The 22745-nt window shown below is 38.6% G+C and overlaps 1 protein-coding gene across 1 annotated transcript in view; it reads right to left on the bottom strand.

Moving 5' to 3' along the window:
- Window positions 1-17397, bottom strand: part of cyp2ae1 (cytochrome P450, family 2, subfamily AE, polypeptide 1) — a 28723-nt gene extending 11326 nt beyond the window's left edge. Inside the window, exons 1-7 of the mRNA XM_068216957.2 lie at window positions 17315-17397; window positions 12565-12633; window positions 9433-9635; window positions 9065-9227; window positions 6288-6437; window positions 1403-1563; window positions 951-1127 (exon numbers count right to left, since the gene is read on the bottom strand). Coding sequence (XP_068073058.2) covers window positions 951-1127; window positions 1403-1563; window positions 6288-6437; window positions 9065-9227; window positions 9433-9630 — 849 coding nt within the window. The 5' untranslated portion in view covers window positions 9631-9635; window positions 12565-12633; window positions 17315-17397. The remainder of the gene's footprint in view (window positions 1-950; window positions 1128-1402; window positions 1564-6287; window positions 6438-9064; window positions 9228-9432; window positions 9636-12564; window positions 12634-17314) is intronic.
- Window positions 17398-22745: the final 5348 nt, after the last annotated feature.

Raw genomic sequence — 22745 nt, 5'->3', positions numbered from 1 at the left:
CGCAGCAACAGCAGCAACAAAATTAGGCATCGAAAAGCATATGCTAATTCAGTGATCCTGCTTGTGAGAGACTGTTCCCACTCTCAGCTCACATCATTCAAAAGAAAAGGTCCACATTGTCCCCCGATAATGTCAACAGACTGGACTGTTTTAGCAACTGGCTAATTGTAAAGGAGGACTAAGCTAAATTGTTTCTACTTTATAATTAGTGTTCTCAACTATCAGCAATACAACTTTTTAATGAGTACAATTGTTTGTATTCAATACTTTATTATTATTATAATTTTCCATTTTCCATATCTGCAATGCCTGTATTTTGGCACTTTTTTGCAGTTCACTTAGAATCCAACTTAGAAATGTTTTTTTTTATTATTTTTATTGGCGTTGATTGTTTTGAAATCAAATGGCATTAACATGCCTGTTTTTATTTCTGTAATAAATATGGCTGTCAAGCAGGATCTTGATGGTTTATTGTGGGTATGTTGTTTACATGAAGAAATCTGTGTTACAAGTTAAACAAAAATTCTCATAAACAAGTTACAGTCTTTTAAATGTGATTAATCGCAAAAAAAAGTGATTAATAAGTTAATTTTTATTTAACCAATTGACAGCACTAATATATATATATATATATATATATATATATATATATATATATATATATATATATATATATATATATATATATATATATATATATATATATATTAGTGCTGTCTATATATATATATATATGTATGTATATATATATATATATATATATATATATATATATATATATATATATATATATATATATATATATATATATACTCTCTTTCTCTGTATATATATAGACTCTTTCTCTGTAGGACAGACAAGAATATTCATAAGCGAGCTGCTAAAACTCGTCCCGACTCCTAATAAAGACAAGAATATAAACCCATGAGAGCGTCTCTGAACTATAGTACCTTCTCGATCTCCTCCAGATAGCAGTCGATGTAGTCTCTGGGGCTGGACGGCTCTCTGTCCTGCTGGTGTTTGATGATTTCCTCCTTTAGGAATGGCTGAAGTTTAGACATGCTGGCGAACGCCGTCTGGTGCTTTCCTGGCAGCAGCGACATCAGGGTGGGAAACTCATTATACAACTGTAAAGAGACACACAAAATAAGACACACTAAAACTCTATTTAAAGTCATTGTGGAATTGAAATGTGCAACGTTTGGATGAACTAAATCGGCTGTAGTGCATGAGAGTGTGTGTCAATGAGAGTGCATTGGTGTTTCCCAGTACTGGGTTGCGGCTGGAAGGGCATCCGCTGTGTAAAACATATGCTGGAATAGTTGGCGGTTCATTCCACAGATAAATTAGGGACTAAGCCAATAGGAAAATGAATAAAAATGGTAGCAGGCTGATCTCATACCCGACCCCAGTTTGAGATGGGAAGCTGTAGGATGTTATTGATGTACGTCTGCATTAGATGAAACTGATGGTCATCGTACTCAAAGCGGTGACCGAATACCAACCCGCAGATGATATTAGACACAGCGTTGGTCACAAGATGCTGAGGGTCAAAGGGCAAACCTGAAAACATAATGATAGAAAAAGGTTCATTAAAAACATTATGACACATATAGTTGTAAACAAATGTATGAGAACACTAGTAAAACTACTAATTCATTTGCTGACAGATGTTCTCTAAATCTGAATATTCTTGTTATTATTATTAAATTAAATTCATCTGTATTTTTATAGCGCATTTGCAATGTAGATTGTGTCAAAGCAGCTCAACATAGAAGATTCTAGTACAGGGGTGACTAGGCTTGGGCGGTATCCAAATTTTGATACCGTCAAACCGCCTCCATATTTTACCCCGGTATCCGGTATTACCGGCGTAATAAAAAAAAATATGACGTAAGGCTCAGACAGCATCACCAAACTGTTGGCTTGAGCCTAAACCATTCAGAAACTAAATACCTTCTATGCGACCTTAGGCTCGCGGTCAGAGAGAAAGAAGAGAGAGAAAGAAGAGAGAGAGAGAGAGAGAGAGAGCCAAGCGACGCAAGGCATCTCTCTCTCTCTCTCTCACTTAAACACACACACACACATCTCTCCCGCGATTTATTCAGAAATTTACTCCCACACCATAAGAAATCTGGCCGGCTCCCGCGGTACTGCAGCGGGAATGCAGAGCGCTGTAATCGGACCATAAAAATTATACCCGATAGGTCCCGAGTCCAACAGGTACAGTTTGACTGACAGCTTTATAAAGCCCGAACCCGTTTACAGCCTGACATTATTCAAATGTGCTCATGCACACAGCTCTAATACATTTTTTCAAGAATGAGTCATTTATATGTTTTAACATCATTTATTCATAACAAACGTAGACTATATGCCACTTGAAAGTTTAAGCAAAGAAATAAAATAAGTCCTCTGTAACATCGTAACATCTCAGCACTCTATATAGGTCTAGGTACATGCACTTAGCTTTTAAATTGGCCAACACACTGATGAAAAGAAATCGTGCTTAACAAATCAAATTAAAATAAACTCTAAATGATGACGGGTATTTTGGCAATAACGAAATTAAGATAAAGGCTGTGCAAGGTTTGTTTCTCTACTTCTCTTCAAAATCTGGCATTAGGGCGGCGGTGAAGCTGAATAATAAAAGAATAATGTCACCATTAGCCTGTATACTCTGTCTACATTATGATTATATGGTTTAATTAATATTTATTTATAATTGAAAAACCCTTTACTCACCAAGATTAGGCTACGTGTGTTTGTGGAGGAACATTATTAAATCCACTGGCTTTAGCGCAGACCTGCGCTCACGGGGTCCAGCAGCTGAACACCCTTTCCTGCTGCTACAGGTCGAGATGCAGAGTTCTGATCTGGCTGATTTTGCAAGTTTTGGGATGGATTGTTTGTTCATCTTCTACCAGTCAGGAACATGCATTTAATTTTCCATGACAGCAGTTTCACTGTAGCGAATGGCCTCGTCTTTTTACCTGTCAGCTTGCGGTTTAGGGCTCTACCGTAATACGCAGTGTATGAGCGACCGCAAAATACCTGCTGCTGGAATAACCGCTCCTTCTGAGCTAGTGACTGACTTGACCGCCATCAAAATTCGCTTTTTTTACTACTTCGTCATCATTTGTTTCACCTTTGCAGGGATGGATTTTAATGCAGGGATTTGGATTTTTTCGGGTCTCGTCGGGTTCGGGCAAAGATCTTCAGCTCTAATGCAGACCTCTCGTTCATATTAACCACGTCTCCCTTCTGTTGAGTCGAAACCGTAAATACTGCCAAACTGCAGGACACTTTGAAGCGCGACTCGTCACGTCACGTCACCTCTCCCTCTCCCTCTCCCCCTCTCCCTCTCCCCCTCCCTCTCCCTCTCTCCTCCACACTGTCCCGTGATGACAACCACACATACGTTTTTGTAGGCATTAAATAAAGGATATTTAATATTTTATGACGGTATAACGGTATTGAAACTGACACCGTTGCTATTTTTAGATCCCGCGGTATACCATAATACCGTAATACCGCCCAAGCCTAGGGGTGACCAACCCTGCTCCTGCTGAGTTCAGCTCCAACCCTGATCAAACACACCTGAACCAATTAATCAAGACCTGAACAGCTCTGGATAATTACAGGCAGGTGTGTTTGATATGGATCGCAACTGAAATCTGCAGGATGGTAGATCTCCAGGAGTAGGGTTGGTCACCCTTGTTCAAGTAGATTGAAAGTGTCAGTCCAGTTTTCAGTGTAGAAGGTCAGTGTAGTTTAGTGTGATTTAATTGTCACTGCTGAAACCCCAAACACTAAAGAGAAAATTCATCGATGCGCAGCTCCACAATTCCCAAAACAAGCACGCCAGTGGTGACAGTGGCGAGGAACAAACATCACCAATTGATGAAAGTGTTGAGAGAAACCAGGCTCAGTTGGGAACGACCATTTCTCCTCTGGCCAAACTTCTTGTGCAGAGCTGCAGTCTAGGTGCCGGAGGCTGGAGAACACTGGCATCCATTATGAAGCAGCTGCAGGTGTGAGTAGGTCACCAGCGGGGGTTTAGGCTGGCCACAGGATGGGAGACTTGTCTGTCACTGGGGTCTTTTAGGAATCGGTCTCATGCTCTCTGCTCCTCCATGACTACCACAGTATTTGCTCAGGATACGGCCAGGTCCAGGATAATGGAGACCTTTAGAAATCCTCTAAGGTTGGCATCATCCCTTCATATGTGTTTTCCTTGACGTATTCGATGATTGGCATCATCACTTTACATTATTATTATTATTATTATTATTACTGTAGATTAATTGATACATTTCTAATTATTAATATACTCATTATTTTATTCATCATTATTTTTACGAAACAACTAAATCATAAAAGGCGTCACGGTGCCGCAGTGGGTAGCACGTTCACCTCACAGCAAGAAGGTTGCTGGTTCGAGCCTTTGCTGGGTCAGTTGGCGTTTCTGTGTGGAGTTTGCATGTTCTCCCTTTGTTCGCGTGGGTTTCCTCCGGGTGCTCTGGTTTCCCCCACAGTCCAAAAACATGTGGTACAGGTGAATTGGGTAGGCTAAATTGTCCTAGTGTATGTGTGTGAATGAGTGTCTATGGGTGTTTCCCAGTGATGGGTTGCGGCTGTAAGGGCATCCGCTGTGTAAAACATAAGCTGGATAAGTTGGCGGTTCATTATTTAACATTAATAAAGGGACTAAGTTGAAAATGAATGAATAAATCATAAAAACTGTACAAAGAGGCTTGCCTATTTGCTAATTCATATTTTTATTTTATTTAATTTATAGACATTTAATATATTATCTATTTGAAAAATCCCCAAATTAATGTCATCTCACACTTCTGCACATTGCTTTGATTATACACAAAAAATTGTACACAATTGTGTTTTCATTCATTTATTTTCCTTCAGCTTGCTTAGTCCCTTTATTATTAATCAGGGGTCACCACAGCGGAATGAACCACCAACTTATGTGGCATATGTTTTACGCAGTGGATGCCCTTCCAGCTGCAACCCAGTAGTGGGAAACACCCAAACACACTAAGATTTACACACACACACACACTCATACACTATGGGCAATTTAGTTTATTCAATTCCCCTATAGCGCATGTGTTTGGACTGTATATATATTAGAATTATTTTTTATTTTATTAAATTTTTTTTTTTTGAAAAATCCCTAAATTAATGCCTCTTACACTTATGGACATAGCTTTGATTATTCACCTAATAGCATAAAATATAAAATAGTACAAACATTTATTTATCTGTTTTCTTTCATTCATTTGCCTTGGCTTACTCCCTTTATTCCCCGATCAGGGGTCACCACAGTTGAAGACCCCTAATTGAACCGTTGAACCGCCAACTAATTCAGCAAATGTTTTACACAGCGCAAGACCTTTTAGCAAAAACCCAGTACTGGGAAACACCCATACACTCTCATACCTTACGGCCAATTTAGCCAATTCACATATAGCGCATGTGTTTGGACTGTGAGGGAAATTGGAGCACCAGGAGGAAACCAACGCCAACATGGGGAGAACATGCAAACTCCACACAGAAATCAAAACTGGCCCAGCCGAGGCTCAAACCAGCAACCTTCTTGTTGTGAGGTGACAATGCTAATCACCGAACCACTGTCGCCGTTTATTTGTTTTATTTTATTAAGTAATTTACATGTTGACTTTTTCAATTATTTATTATTATTTACTATATATATGGATATTCTATATTAAATATGAATATTTAACCTTATTAAATTGAATATGTGAATATTTAACCAGTAACTAATGACTTGTTTTATTTGTTATTTTATTCTTTTTTATTTATTTTTATTTGTTCACTTTCATTAGTATTAATCAAATTTTATAAAACTTTATTTTCAGACTTGTATTTATTATTAATGTTTAAAAAAAATAAACTAGTCTTGTTTATATAATCTACATGTTTTAAATGGCAAACTTGCAGTCTCTCAGACTGTTGGATGTCACAGTATGGATTTTGATAAAATATTAAATTAATAATGATAAGCTTTCGTGTGGTTTCCCAGATGTTCGCCCTTCAAAAAGACACTTGCATTTGCACACGGTGGCCTGTAGAGGACAGTATGTACATGCAGACCTTCAAAGCATGACTGTGACATTCAACATTTCTTTCCCTGAATATAAGACACATGTGCAGGACATTACAGGGCATTCATTCGGTTTTCATATTTTCTCAGCAAAAAAAAATGATTGTGAAGAGGAATGTGCACAGAAATGCTGCTGACTGACCTCGTTCAGCCTGTAAGGAGTCACAGAGAAAGCGACACTCCTGCAGGATGGCGTTTTCCAGAGTTTTCTTCCCCACACCGAAGTATTTCAATGTTGCCAGAGCAAAACGCCTCTGCTGACGCCACATGTGACCACTGGACATTATCAGGCCTGCACACATTTTAGCATCAGAATAAAATGTTTTGTATTTAAAGTATACTCATTTTAATTCAGAATCTTATATAATACGTTTACATCAACATAAAAAAAATAAATAAAAAATTCCCCTTTATCCACAGCAATTTCAGCTCTTCTCTCAATGTCCAAAATGGTTGGTTGAAGCATCTGGTCTTTCTAAACCCTGCCTTTCTGAAGGCTTGCTCTGTTATTATTGGTCGGATTACTCTATTTTGTTCTAATTGGACAAATCTACTCTTGTCTGATTGGTCAGATGACCAGTCTGTTGTGATTGGTCAAGTGACTATACTCTGCTCTGATTAATTTGATTGTAAGTAATCCTGATTACTTTATTAACCAGATTAATCGTTATTGGTCAGATGATCCCGTCTGTTGTGATTGGTCATATTTCTGTACTTTGTTCTGACTGGTCAAGTGTTTCAGTGTGCTGTGATTGGTCAGATTGTCTATTCAGTTGTGACTGTACAGATGACTATACTCTGCTCTGATTGGTCAACTTGGTCAGTCTGTTATGATTGGTCAGATGACTCTTTACTGTTCTGATTGGTCAAATGGGCCAGTCTGCTGCGATTAGTCAGATGGTCCAGTTAGTTGTGATTAGGCGGATGACTCTTCTCTGTTCTGATTGGTCAAATGGGTCAGTCTGTTGTGATTGGTCAGATGATCCAGTCAGTTGTGATTAGGCAGATGACTCTTCTCTGTTTTGATTGGTCAAATGGGCCAGTTTGCTGTGATTAGTCAGATGATCCAGTCAGTTGTGATTAGGCAGATGACTCTTCTCTGTTCTGATTGGTCAAATGGGTCAGTCTGTTGTGATTGGTCAGATGATAATACTCTGCTCTGATTGTTCAACTCGGTCAGTTTGTTGTGGTTGATCAGATGGTCCAGTATGTTGTGATTAGGCGGATGACTCTTCTCTGTTCTGATTGGTCAAATGGGTCAGTCTGTTGTGATTGGTCAGATGGTCCAGTCAGTTGTGATTGGACAGATGACAATACTCTGCTCTGATTGGTCAACTTGGTCAGTCTGTTGTGGTTGGTCAGATGGTCCCGCCAGTTGTGATTAGGCAGATGACTCTTCTCTGTTCTGATTGGTCAAATGGGTCAGTCTGTTGTGATTGGTCAGATGGTCCAGTCAGTTGTGATTGGACAGATGACAATACTCTGCTCTGATTGGTCAACTTGGTCAGTCTGTTGTGGTTGGTCAGATGGTCCCGCCAGTTGTGATTAGGCAGATGACTCTTCTCTGTTCTGATTGGTCAAATGGGCCAGTTTGCTGTGATTAGTCAGATGATCCAGTCAGTTGTGATTAGGCAGATGACTCTTCTCTGTTCTGATTGGTCAAATGGGTCAGTCTGTTGTGATTGGTCAGATGATAATACTCTGCTCTGATTGTTCAACTCGGTCAGTTTGTTGTGGTTGATCAGATGGTCCAGAATGTTGTGATTAGGCGGATGACTCTTCTCTGTTCTGATTGGTCAAATGGGTCAGTCTGTTGTGATTGGTCAGATGGTCCAGTCAGTTGTGATTGGACAGATGACAATACTCTGCTCTGATTGGTCAACTTGGTCAGTCTGTTGTGGTTGGTCAGATGGTCCCGCCAGTTGTGATTAGGCAGATGACTCTTCTCTGTTCTGATTGGTCAAATGGGTCAGTCTGTTGTGATTGGTCAGATGGTCCAGTCAGTTGTGATTGGACAGATGACAATACTCTGCTCTGATTGGTCAACTTGGTCAGTCTGTTGTGGTTGGTCAGATGGTCCCGCCAGTTGTGATTAGGCAGATGACTCTTCTCTGTTCTGATTGGTCAAATGGGCCAGTCTGCTGTGATTGGTCAGATGATCCAGTATGTTGTGTTTAGGCAGATGACTCTTCTCTGTTCTGATTGGTCAAATGGGTCAGTCTGTAGTGATTGGTCAGATGGTCCCGTCTGTTGTGATTAGTCATTTGGTGACTGGTCTAATCTGCTCTGGTTGGTCCGATGGGCCAGGCAGTTGTAATTAGTCAGATGACTTTACTCTGCTCTGATTGGTCTTATACAGCAGTCAGCTGTTATTTGTCAGATGGTTCAATCTGTTGTGATTGGTCAAATAACCCTTCTTTGCCCTGATTGGTAAGAAGATCTAGTCTGCTGTTATTGGTCAGATGATCCTGCTCTGTTCTGACTGGTCAAATGAGCCCGTCTGTTGTGACTGGTCAGTGACTCTGCTCTAATTGGTCAAATGGGCAAGTCTGTTGTGATTGGGCTGATGGACCAATCTGACATGATTGGTCAGTTGATCCTACCCTGCTCTGATTGGTCTGATGTCCATTAGCAGATCTTTATTTCAGCTCTTCCTCAGCACTTTTAAAGAAAGTAACACGAAAATAACAACTGAATAGGTTTTACCATCTCAATCGAAACTTCCTTCAAAGAGCAGCAAAGTGGATTTGCTTCAGCAGAGCAGAAACCACCATTTATTCATCTGCACTTTGATCTTTAAAACTCCACAGACCTTTAACATTTATAGACAGCTGCATTACACGTTGCATGGGAAGCCGTTCCTGAAAAAGCACATTAGCTGCAATGCAATTCAGATTTTCTGTGTCTGTCTGCCTGTACCTTTCCCATTTCCAAGCTTGTCCACTATAGGAAAGTACGGTCGGTCGGTAAAGATGTCCGCCTGCTCCACAAAAGCCTCTTTTAAAGTCTCATATCCAGTCATCAGTATACAGGGCTTGGTTCCCAGGTAAAGTGTGCACACATCTCCATACTTCTCTGCAATCTGGCAAACAAGATTTCACCCAAAAAAATGGGTGGGAAAGTTCACCCAAAAATGAAAATGTACTCACTATTTACTCACCTAATGATATAGTTTACACCCTATATCATTATAGTGATCATGCTTGGTGTGTACAGGTCTTTACACATTATACATTCACACTAAATCATTTTACCACACACACACATAACTGAATAAAGAGACTTACCCTCTGAAAGGAGCCCAGTGGATCACTAAAGCCGATGTTTGTGAGGTTTCCAACAAAAGGCAGAGGGAAGGGTCCTGGGGGCATGTTCTTTGAATAAACATCTCGGAAGTGTTTCACCAGCAGCAGCACACAGAGAAATATCAGGAATCCCTGAACATCCAGCCATTGGCCAATCAGCTGAGAGAACACTGATGACATCGTCACTGATGACGGAGATTGGATATTATACACAGACGGTGAGCTTAAAAGACATTTCCTATTTTCATTTTGAACAAATGCTGACGTTTTAATTTTCCTATTTAAAGAGTCTTCTGTTGTAACATCATACAATAAAAACGAGGGTTTTCAAGGCCAGTATCGCTAGAAAATATACTCTTATTTTATATATAGTAGCTCATTTTATGCATGAACAACTGAATGAATGCTTAGGTCTATTCTAGGGATTTAACAATACAGTTGGCCCATGGTTCAACACTTTTTAACACGGTTTTTGGTTCGGTTCTCATGGCTTGACACATGTTTTTTTTTTTTTTCTATAGGCAATAGGAACAGTACGAGGTTCAGGGGGAAAAAAAATAAAAACTATTTATTGCAATACTTATTTTGTTTTACTTAAAAGCCAAGAAAAGTACAGTAGTTCCTAGAGTATTGTATAAAAAAAAATTACACTGAAATCTGACAGCTGCTGGTAGCCCATGTACAAACTGGGGAACACATAAAATCCTACACTTTGAAAATAAACATACATGAGAAGTTAATAAAGATAAGTTTCAAATGAACATATTTGTACTTCAGTGAATATAAATAAAGCATCTTAATTATCTTGGTGCTGAAAAAATGTGAGACTGTAGTCTGTATTGCGGATCGAGTGCTTTTATAAGATGACAAAAGCCCACATCTCCAATCACCGAAAACGGCTGCAAATCCTTAGCAATAATCACCCGCACTGCCTTTGTTATTTTATGTGTCTCTCGAAACCAGTTGGGTATGTTTGCTGGAAAGTTTTAGCGAGGGATTGTTGCTATTTGGAGGACTTTATTACCTTCTCTGCTATTCTGCCTTTAGACAGTGATATTGCTGGGTGATGCGCTGCAGATGTGCAGTCATGGTTATACGTGTAAATCAATGCTTGCACAGTTAATTTTTGTTCACCATTTTATTTTTTATTGGCATTATACTTACTGGCAAAATCTAAATATCCTTACACCGCAGATTTGAAAGACGCTGGCGCTTTCTCGTACTGTTGACTTACTTCGCCGGCGCTTCCTTGTACTGTTGCCTGAGCCTCACTTCACTGCCGCTCGCCATGTTAAAGTGTGGAATGATGGTCAAGCGCCCCTAAGCTTTAGAGCATTGTGATTGGATATTTACTCGCGGGGAGGAGTTTCCTCATCTCAGCTCATGGACTTACAGGCACACACAGTCAATTCGGGGAGATATAAAACGCACATAAAATATATATAAATGCAAAACCGAGAAAATCGCAATTCACAAGCGTGTATTAAACCATGAAGGTCGTACCAAAGATAATAGAAAATAAAGTCACAGCAACCCTTTTACCCAAAGTTTTTTCTACAGCTTACACCACAGGTGTCAAACTCAGTTCCAAAGGGGCCACAGCTCTGCACCGTTTAGTTTCAACCCTAATAAAACACACCTGATCAAACTAATTGAGTCCTTCAGGCTTGTTTGATACAGGTTAGAGTGTTGGAGCAGGGTTGGAACTAAACTGTGCAGGGCTTCGGCCCTCCAGGAATTGAGTTTGACACCCCTGGCTTACACCATCTCCTAACAGCACGCAATGTGAAAAGATTACGACATAAAGATTTAAATAGCAGCCACTGCCCTTTAAAGAAATGCTAAAGGCTTTTAATACAATTAATACACATGAAACATGTTTACTATTATTAATAGGCTACTAAGTGACTAATGTTGTTGGTTTGCGCTGAATAAAATTTCGGACTTTTATTTTAAAAAGATCTGAGGTGAACAATCTGGTCAGATGACTCTGATTGGGCCAATTGGCCAGTCCGTTGTGATTAGTCTGATGACTTTGCTCTAAATGGTCCAATGGGCTAGTGATTAGTCAGATGACTACTCTGCTCTGATTGGCCAAGTCAGTTGTGATTGGTCAGCTGACCCTACTCTGCTATGATTGGTCCGATGGGCCAGTCTGTTGTGATTGGTCAGATGACTCCGTTCTGATTGGTTCAATAGGCCAGTCATTTGTGATTGGTCTATTGATTCTGCTCTGAATGGTCCAATGGGGCAGTCCCTTGTGATTGGTCAGATGAATACTCTTCTCTGATTGGTCCAATTGGTCAGTTAGTTGCGGTTGGTCAGATGACTCTACTCTGTTCTGATTGGTTCAATAGGTCAGTCAGTTATGATTTGTCAGATGACGGCTCTAAATGCTCCAATGGGCTAGTCTGTTGAGATTGGTCAGAGGACTACTCTGCTCTGATTGGTCCGATCAGCCAGTCTGTTGTGATTGGTCAGATGACCCTACTCTGCTATGATTGGTTCGATGGGCCAGTCAATTGTGATTGGTCCGATGACTCTGCACTGATTGGTCTCTACTCTGCACTGATTGGTCCGATCTGCCAGTCTGTTGTGTTTGGTAAGATGACCCTACTCTGCTATGATTAGTCTAAAGGGCCAGTCAATTGTGATTGGTCCGATGACTCTGCTCTGATGGGTCTTTACTCTGCTTTGATTGGCCTGATCAGCAAGTCAGTTGTGATTGGTCCGATGACTCTCCTCTGAATGGTGTGATGAGCTAGTCTGTTGTGATTGGTCTGATGACTCTGATCTGATTGGTCCGATTGACCAGTCCCATGTGATTGGTCAGATGACTCTACTCTGTTCTGATTGGTTCAATAGGTCAGTCAGTTGTGATTGGTCAGATGACTCTGCTTTAAATGATCCAATGGGCTAGTCTGTTGTGATTGATCAGATGAATGCTCTGCTCTGATTGGGTCGATCGGCCAGCCAGTTCCAACTGGTCAGATGACTCTTCTCTAATATGATTGGTCCAATGGGTTAAAGATGGTATTCGTTTGCCCAATGAGTATATTTAATTAATTTAGCCTATAGGTCCTAATTGTTAAAACTGACAACAGTTAAACTCACAGCACTTGTTTTGTATGGCGTCTGAAGAATAAATGAGCCTCTGCTGAACTTTCAGTCGCTCCTGCAAAACTAGAACAAGCCGTACAAAACATGTCAGAGAGAAAACACTCCTAATTACCATACAACCCCATCCAGAGCGCACAGCGCTGATAAATCAATTCATACAAAACATTATATCACACTCCTGACCTTGTAAACGCACCACTGCTGTCAGCTATGAATTTTTATGACACCTGATATATATGAAGTGACCTAGTTTCCTACTCGCTGTTATTGCTTTATTAGCAGGCAAATGTTTTTAGGAAGGACCTGGCATACAAGAAAAACAGCCTCTTAATTGAATGAAGACAAATTAAACTGTTAGAGATTATCGCAATTTTACAGTTACTGTATGTGTACTGTATGTAATTTGTATATGTACATGTTTACAGAGAGATTTAGAGTTTGCTCTCAGCTTTTTTGGTTACATTTTATTTTAAGGTGACTTAAAGTGGTGACATTTAACGAGGCAGTAATATTAATTAATTACATAAACGTACTACATACGGTTAAAATATGGGTGGTGTAAGAGCCAGTTATGCATAATTCATTTGTGATAATATTTTAGTTAAAAAGGTCAAAACATGATAAAAATGGATATTTAAATATAATAAGAATTCATTGTGATTGTATTATCTAAAATGCATAATTTAATAATTGATACAATTTAAAAACATTTGATACAATTTAAAAACATTTGATACAATAGAAAAACAGTACATAAGGTCATTTTTACCGTTTAAGTCAGATTGCAGTTATGGATGTTGGAAGCAACACAGTTTTTTGACCGAGCAGATCGGGTCTATTGTAACTTTGTATTTTTGTTTGCATTTCTTCAGTAAACCTTTTTTAAAAGAAGATTCCTTCCTTTTTTTAGCTGAGACCTGGATTGGAGCGGGTGAGTCCTCTGTGTTCGGTGAACTTTGTCCTTTAAACTGTTCTTTTATCAGCACTCCTAGATGTATTGGGAAAGGAGGTGGAGTGGCTATGGTTTTCAGAAACTGGTTCAGATGTCGGACTATCTCTGTCGGGGACTTCACTACATTTGAATTCCAATGTGCTCTGATAGAATCGGATACCACTCCTTTTCTGTGTGTTCTGGTTTACAGGCCTCCTAAGCCTGATAGAGGTTTCATAAAGGAGTTTTCTGAATTTGTTTCTCATATAATCACATCTTATGATCGTTTATTAATTTTAGGGGATTTTAATATTCACGTGTGCTGCCCTGGAAAGCCTTTGGTAACTGAGTTTATGCATGTTTTGGATTCTTTTGGATTTACTCAGCATATTGTTGGTGCTACACATGCACTAGGCCACACTTTGGACCTTATAATGTCCTACGGGTTTTCCATAGAAAATATTGTCATTGAAGATGCCTCCTTCTCAGATCATAAGCCTATTGTTTTTAACACTACTCTATCATACTTCTCTGGTACTACAAAAAGTGAAGGTTTTCACTCTCGCTGCATAAACTCTCTCACTGCAAATCAGTTTTCTACTATGTTTAATAGTAACAAAGTGTCTACAGCAATATTAGCTGCTGCTGAGCATTCCTCAAGTCCTGATGATTTAATTTCTCTTTTTAATTCTTCTTGTTCAGATATCTTAGACTGTGTAGCTCCTTTAAAATATACATATAAAATAAGATTCGGTCTTACTCGGGTTTTTGCAAATACTGGTTGTTGGAATAGAAGCTGCAAAAGATGGTACATAAGGATTTGCACGAAAGGTGTGCCACTACAGATGGTGAAGGATTAGTTACATGTAATTATGCAAAATTCATTGTAATTACTGTAGTAAATGTATGGAACATGCGTCACTGCAGGGGCGGACTGGCCATCTGGCAATTCTGGCAAATGCCAGAAGGGCCAGACCAATTTATAAATGTGGGCCGGTCAGTTTTTTTTTTTTTTTTATATGTATTGTTTTTAAGTGCAGACAGCTTTTATCTCTTGCTAGATGTGATATTATGATGATGATAATAAAAATAATAATAATAAATGCAACTGCCGCCTGGTTTTAAGTTGGGCCGACCCAATACAAGGTTACCCGGACATAATCAAAATCTGGCAAGAATGTCATATTATTTCACTATCTTTACACCAAAATAAAGAGTGAATGTGCGTGTCTGTGGGTGGGGCTGTGTCGGTGTGGTAATGTGGGCTGGTAAGGCAACAGTGCCAGGGCTAGATTTTTGTCCCAGTCCGTCCCTGCGTCACTGGGTCAACTTAAATTGAATTTCTACTGTATCTTAAATAGATAATATAAATATACATTTATATTATCCACCCCTATAACGGTTCATACCATTCTAAATACATAACTGCGCCAATCAGCCTATGCAAGGGGGGAAAAATCATCCAACAACAGTCTGAAATGGCAGATCTAGAGACACTAGAGTAAGTGTTTACCGACAGTTTTCTTTAAAAATAGGTGTGTGTATCTACATATAACCTAAAAGTTCAGTACAATCAGACGTTTAGTTTATATAGTTTGACGTAGAGTAACCTCTGAAATAGCTAAACAGAGGTTAACAGTTCATAGACTGTCAGAATACGCTGAATAAACCTCAAAACACTGAGCACTTGAATACTTTTTAGTAATAAATTAGATGTGATTCAAATAAATACAGTAATTTGATTTACTGAAGCATGTATTATACAAACCAGCATTACTGAAAAAAGTAATCCCCTCTCCCCCTATCGTAACTTTATAGATAAGACAGATCTCATTAAAAATGAAGTGAAATTTGTCTTTAAATGTTCACTGCAAAACAGGAGAATTATCAATTAAATTGATTTATACTCTACCAATTAGTCACCGGCCACTTTATTAGGTACACCTTAGTACCCAAAGTGTGCCAAGAAAATATACCCCACACCATTACACCACCAGCAGCAGCCTGAACCGTTGATAAAAGGCAGGATGGATCCATGCTTTCATGTTGTTGATGCCAAATTCTGACCCGACCATCCGAATGTCGCAGCAGAAATCAAGACTCATAAGGCAACATTTTTTTTACAATCTTCTATTGTCCAGTTTTGGTGAGCCTGTGTGAATTGTAGCCTCAGTTTCCTGTTCTTAGCTGACAGGAGCGGCACCCGCTGTGGTCTTCTGCTGCTGTAGCCCATCTGCCTCAAGGTTGCCCGTGTTGTGTGTTCAGAGATGCTCTTCTGCAGACCTCGATTGTAGCAAGTGGTTATTTGAGTTACTGTCTGCTTTCTATCAGCTGGAACCAGTCTGGCCATTCTCCTCTGACCACTGGCATCAACAAGGCATTTACGCCCACAGAACTGCCGCTCACTGAATATTTTCTCTTTTTCAGACCATTCTCTGTAAACCCTAGAGATGGTTGTGCGTGAAAATCTCAGCAGATCAGCAGTTTCTGAAATACTCAGAACAGCCCGTCTGGCACCAGCAAACATGCCACATTCAAAGTCCCTTAAATTAGCTGTCTTTTCCATTCTGATGCTCGACTTGAACTGCAGCAGATCGTCTTGACCATGTCTACATGTCTAAATGCATTGAGTTGCTGCCATGTGATTGGCTGATAAAGAAATTTTTTGGACAGGTGTACCTAATAAAGTGGCCGGTGAGTGTGTATATTTTTAGTGGGCATTATTAAACTTTTTAAAGTGCATAACCGCCACCTATTGGTCAACAAGATTATATTTCGTTGGAATATAGATATTATTTTATTTCGTTAGCCTATGTATTTTAGGTATTGCATGAGAAAGTATAAAAATCATTCTGTGTATTTTTTTATTTTGCAAAATGTCTCTTTAAAGGTAGAAATAATACTTTCTTTGTTTCCTATAGCCAACTTTTGAAATAACACGCTCTTACAGTTTCTTATGTCAACCTGATTTATTTAATATATGTGCAGCAAACTATAACTGAGTCTAGAAATAAATATTTAATAATTTCTAGCTTTCATCTTGTTGTTTTACTCTTATCAACATTATGCAACTATCTTTATGCTATCATTATTTATTAGGGGTTAGCATTTATTTAAAATATGAGAGGGTGTATAAAATAAAATAAGAATATAACAATATAAGAGAAAAATAAAATAGAAAATAAATGTTATAGGTTTTCCAATGCTCTAACATCTTGATAAAAGTTTTTTTTTTTTGATTCCTACCTTTTATTCGCCGTGAGACTTTTTAAAAAATTTATTTAAACTTCAAATAACAAATAGGCATTTTCAACTTCCATTGTTAAACATATATAACATTATATTCAAACAGCATATAATAAACAAAACAGTACAAAATAATAATAACATAAATAAACCTTAAATAATACAAAAGAAAAAAAAACATTACATTTATGAGGTCAGTCCATATAAGTTGACAAAAGCTTAGAGAGTTTTAAGACACCTTTTGTTTTTACCTGTTTTATAGATTTATATAAAATACTGAAATCATTTTTAAATGCTTTGAAACAAGGAGAAACTTTAACAAATGTACATTGGTGGATATACATTTTTTTTTTTACAATTTGCTACAAAATTACACAGAAATTCAATTTCTTTGTTTTTTTTTTTCATAAAAATGCCAGTCTTTATGCTATCATTATGCAACTGTCTTGATGCTATCATTATGCAACTAAGTTATCTTTCTATACTTTTTTCTTACCATTGTATTAGCATTATACTCTTCACATGTTGGTTAAAAAGTAATATTTGGTTTTGAATATCTGTACTTACCAGAACGCAGTTTATTTATCGAGCAGTGATTGGAGAACCAAAAAGTGCGGCTCGAATGAAAAACAATCTTGCAGAAAGTTACTGGAGGTTGACGAGAAAGTGCGGAAATGTTGGTGTGATGACGTCACGCGCACCCGCCTATACGACACGCCCACTTTTAAAGTCACATACGCAAAAAATATAACATATTTTGTATTATAAAATAATGCCTGCATTATATACAAAAATATTTACAAATATAATCATTAAAATGTGTTTTAAATCTTACACTGTAAAATAATTACTGGTTGCCTTAAATCTTAAAGTTAAATGAAAATAACCTTATGAGTGAGTCAGATTTAAATTAATTTAAACTGACTTAAAATCACACACACAACATAAAAACCTAAGTTAGAAACATAATTAACTTAATTTCATTAATACTTTCTGTGCTTTTCCAATAATCCAATATCTTTTTAATACATAATTTAGCAATTTCTTAAAATGTTTCAGAAAAAAAGGCCAAGTAAAAGTTGTTTTAGATAAAACTGACATACTGTCATATTTATTAAGGTGACTTTGTGTAAAAAGCAGGACATGACATGAACAAAAGGAAAACACATCTTTTGTGTATGAGTTTTTTTTTTACAACCTTTGTAAGTTTCAAACATTTTTTACATGGCATGACTGGACACATAAATTACCAACACAGGCTCATACTGAAAACGTAGCCCTAAATACATTTGAGGAGATCACGAATTATGTAGCCAGAAGTACATACAGCTGCATTTCATCTCTAAAACGAACACTACATGGTGGTCTGATGCAGTTCATATTCACGCTTACCAGCTGACCGATTACCTATGTATGGATGGCTTTCCTGCTGTTACCAGTTTGTCCAGTAGCTTGCCGAGTACAATGGTGAACTTGTGACATACTGACAGGGTTCGAGTCCAGCAAAGACCGGGTCCGGAAAGCAGATAAAACAAAAAACTAAATCTGTGCTTTTGAAAACAATGTCGGTTGGGTTTAAGGAAGTGGATCAACGGGTCAATCGGTGCTTTTAAAAACACTTTGGGTTGGGTTTAGGGAAGTGGATCAACAGGTCAATCGGTGCTTTTAAAAACACTTTGGGTTGGGTTTAGGGAAGTGGATCAACGGGTCAATCGGTGCTTTTAAAAACACTTTGGGTTGGGTTTAGGGAAGTGGGTGGGTGGGTCAATCTGTGCTTTTGAAAACATTATCGGTTGGGTTTAGGGAAGGTAATGGCTGAGTTAATCAGTGCTTTTGAAAACACTGTCGGTTGGGTTTAGGGAAGGTAGTAGGCGAATTAATCAGTACTTTTGAAAACACTGTCAGTTGGGTTCAGGGAAGTGGGTGGGCAAATTAATCGGTTCTTTTAAAAACACTGTCGGTTGGGTTTAGGGAGATGGGTGGGCACGTCAATCGGTGCTTTTGAAAACACTTTGGGTTGGGTTTAGGAAAGTGGGTGGGCAGGTCAATCGGTGCTTTTGAAAACAGGTTGGGTTAAAGGAAGGTGGTGGGGGAGTCAATTAGTGCTTTTGAAAACACTATCGGTTGGGTTTAGGGAAGGTAGTGGGCGAATTAATCAATGCTTTTAAAAACACTGACGGTTGGGTTTAGGGAAGGCGTTGAGCGGGTCAATCTGTGCTTTTGAAACCACAGTGGGTTGGGTTAAGGGAAGTCGGTCGGCAGGTCAATCAGTGCTTTTCAAAACACTATCGGTTGGGTTTAGAGAAGGTGGTGGGGGAGTCAATTGGTGCTTTTGAAAACACTATCGGTTGGGTTTAGGGAAGGTAGTGGGCGAATTAATCAGTACTTTTGAAAACACTGTCGGTTGGGTTCAGGGAAGTGGGTGGCCAAATTATTTGGTGCTTTTAAAAACACTGTCGGTTGGGTTTAGGGAAGGTAGTGGGCGAATTAATCAGTGCTTTTGAAAAAACTGTTGGTTGGGTTCAGAGACGTCAGTAGGCAAATTAATCGTTGCTTTTGAAAACACTGTTGGTTGGGTTCAGGGACGTGGGTGGGCGGGTCAATCAGTGCTTTTGAAAACACCATCGGTTTAGTTTAGGAAAGGAAGAGGGTGGGTCAGTCGATCAGTCAGTCAGTCGAGAGCAGCCTCTGGTGGATTTATGTGAGAACAGCAGGCACAAATGGCACTCGCAAGAGAAATATTAGATCTCAAAAAGCGCACACAGTGGTCTCTGGTAGATTCGCAAAATCAAAAACTGCTAAAAACGTAGCTCCTGGGACATATTTGGTGCTCTCTGTGTATATAGGGGTGCGTTTTTAGAATGAGCCTGGGTTGTGGATTACAGCTGAATGATTTAGCATTTTTATGAATATGTGACACTTAACAATTACACTTTGGCAACAAAGATTAAAAAAAGTGGTTGATTTAGACCACAGGTGTCAAACTTAGTTCCTGGAGGGCCACAGCTCTGCACAGTTTAGCTTTAACCCTAATCCAACACACCTGATCAAATTAAGCCTGAGTCCTTCAGGCTTGTTTGAAACCTACAGGTTAGTGTGTTGGAGCAGGATTGAAACTAAACTGTGCAGGGCTGCGGCCCTCCAGGAACTGAGTTTGACACTCCTGATTTAGACTAATCAGATCAATTGCCGGTAGTTTTAGTTTTTTTCAGTTGTTGGTGAAAATATCTGACAATCTTATTTCCGATAGTTTGTAATAACCATGAAGCTTAAATCTGTAAACTACCCCCTTTTTTGCACATTATAGTTTAAAATATCAGTTCATGTGTTGCTTAGTTACGAAGCTTCATAACGATGACTACCTGAAATTATAGCCCTTTATTATCAGTGACGTAAACAAGATATGAGTCTTTTCAGATCACCTGCTAACACTTAAATCTATTATAAAAGATCATATTCAACTGAGATATATATATATATATATATATATATATATATATATATATATATATATATATATATATATATGTATATATATGTATATATATGTATATATATGTATATATATATATATATATATATATATATATATATATACAGTGCTCAGTATAAATGAGTACACCCCTTTTACACCTTTTATTTTAATACTTTCAGTCACACTTCATTTTAATGTACAATTCACGCTATTAACAAACCATTAACTAAGACTTATAGCTCAATAAAATGCTAGTTAGCTGCTAATTTATAGTTATTAGGTTAGTAGTTTAGGTATTGGGTATGACTTGAGATATAAAATAAGATCATACTTTACAACAGTTAAAATCTCAATAATAGGCAGATAATAAGTCAGTAAATGGTGTGAATTATGACATAAACTAAAGTGTTACCATACTTTGTAAATGATAAGATGTTTTGTTTATATACATTAGTCAAAGCCAAAATGGAAAATAACAAAACAACCAGAGGTGTAAAAAATTTCACCTTCAGCTTAGTCTCTATGTCAGAGGTCACCACGGTAAAATAAACCACCAACTATTCCAGCATATGTTTTATGCAGCGGATACCCTTCCAGCTGCAACCCAGTACTGGGAAACACTCATTCACACTCATACATTACAACTAGGGTTGTAACGGTATGAATTTTTCACGGTATGATAATCGTCTAAAACAATACCACGGTTTGACGGTTTCGCGGTATACGGTATGTTACAAATGTTACAAAATAATAGAACAGTGAAGCAAATTTGACTTTTTCCAAATAATATATTTTTAGTTACTATAAACAACACCACTTACAATGAACAAATAAAAAAATAAGAAAATAATAAATAATGTGTCAAAGTCCAAATAAAGTCCAAATAAACATGGTGCAAATCCTCAGTAAAAAATAGATATAAATATTTACTATACTATAAATAGTTACATAACGAAACTAGATTCAATATGGAACATCTTTAGGTTTTATGTGCCAGCATGGATATGGTTGTCTATCGATATGGATATGGATATGGTTGTCTGCAATGCAGACAAACAGCTGCATCTTCATTTGCGTCTTTTGAAAACAGCAAGAGCAGCAGTTCGTCTTTGCTGTGTCACTGTTTTGTCATGTTTCTGTGCTGCTGTGCATGCAAAAGTACTTAGTATGAGAATTATTTCATGCAAAACTTTTTTTTTTGCGTTTTATTTAGCCGCGCATAAATGTATGCCTATCTCTCATTCCGTGTTGTTCAAAAAGCTTGGTCCACAAACAAAAGCGAAACCTATGCTTATTGGTTGTGATATAGCGAGTTTGAACCAATCTGGGCATGGAGGAGGGACAATGCATTAATGTATCATGTCTGATTTGTCCGGAGACACAGTGACGAGCGTTTCTTTATCAAATCAGCGTTGTCAAATATTGATGACGTAACCGCACTGATTCCGGAGCCTCTGAAAGTCCGCGAATGTTATGTGATACAGCACTGGAAAGCTGAGATTCTCTTCTTTATGCCAATCTTTGAATTGTATGAATCGGATCAGCGGATCAAAAGTTATTAAACATTTAAAAGCAATACTTATTTTTAGCCGCGGGCGGCTGTCTCGGTCTTTAAGGGTTAAAACCGTTGATATGCAATTGTTCATGGTATGATAATCGTGCACGTTCAAATCGTGGTAAACCGTCATACCGGTATATTGTTACAACCCTAATTACAACCAATTTAGTTTATTCAATTGACCTGTAGTGTATGTGCTTGGACTGTGGGGGAAACCGGAGGAAACCCAAACCAACAAGGGGAGAACATGCAAACTCCACACAGAAATGCCAACTGGCACAGCCAGTACTCAAACCAGTGTCCTTCTTGCTGTGAGCAACAGAGCTAGTGTAGCAGGGGCTAGCTCGTAAGTGCTGTGCAGGTAAACCTCACCAACCCACTCTAGTGCGGAGGGTCGCCGGTTCGATACCAGCTTGAAGCGGGTTGGGTTGTGTAGAACTGGCTGCATTTTATTGGTGCCGTGACCCGGATGGGAGTGAGGTTTAGGGGAGTGAGTGTAGCAGAGGCCAACTAGTAAGTGCTGTGCAGGTAAACATCACCAACCGATTCTAGTGCGGAAGGTCGCCGGTTTGATACCAGCTCGGAGCGGGTTGGGTGGTGTAGAACTGGCTGCATTTTATTGGTGCCGTGACCCGGATGGGAGTGAGGTTTAGGGGGGTGAGTGAAGCAGAGGCCAGCTAGTAAGTGCTGTGCAGGTAAACCTCACTCCTCTGACCTCGAAAGGTGCTCTAGAGGCCATGGTCTTTATCCTCCTTGGTAGAGCAACCGACTACCATGCGAAAGGTAGCCGGTTCAATACCAGCTCGGAGTGGGTTGGGTGGCGGCATTACACTAGCCACTGTGCTGCCATTTAATTGATATATTATATAATATAATGCTTAGTTTTGTAATTTTCAAAAGGGGTGTACCCATTTATGCTCTGCACCATATATATTATCATACTATTATACTATATATATATATAA

This window comes from Danio rerio, chromosome 23 (genome assembly GCF_049306965.1).
Source record: "Danio rerio strain Tuebingen ecotype United States chromosome 23, GRCz12tu, whole genome shotgun sequence".
NCBI lineage: Eukaryota > Metazoa > Chordata > Actinopteri > Cypriniformes > Danionidae > Danio > Danio rerio.
This window is presented reverse-complemented; position numbering and strand designations above follow the sequence as displayed.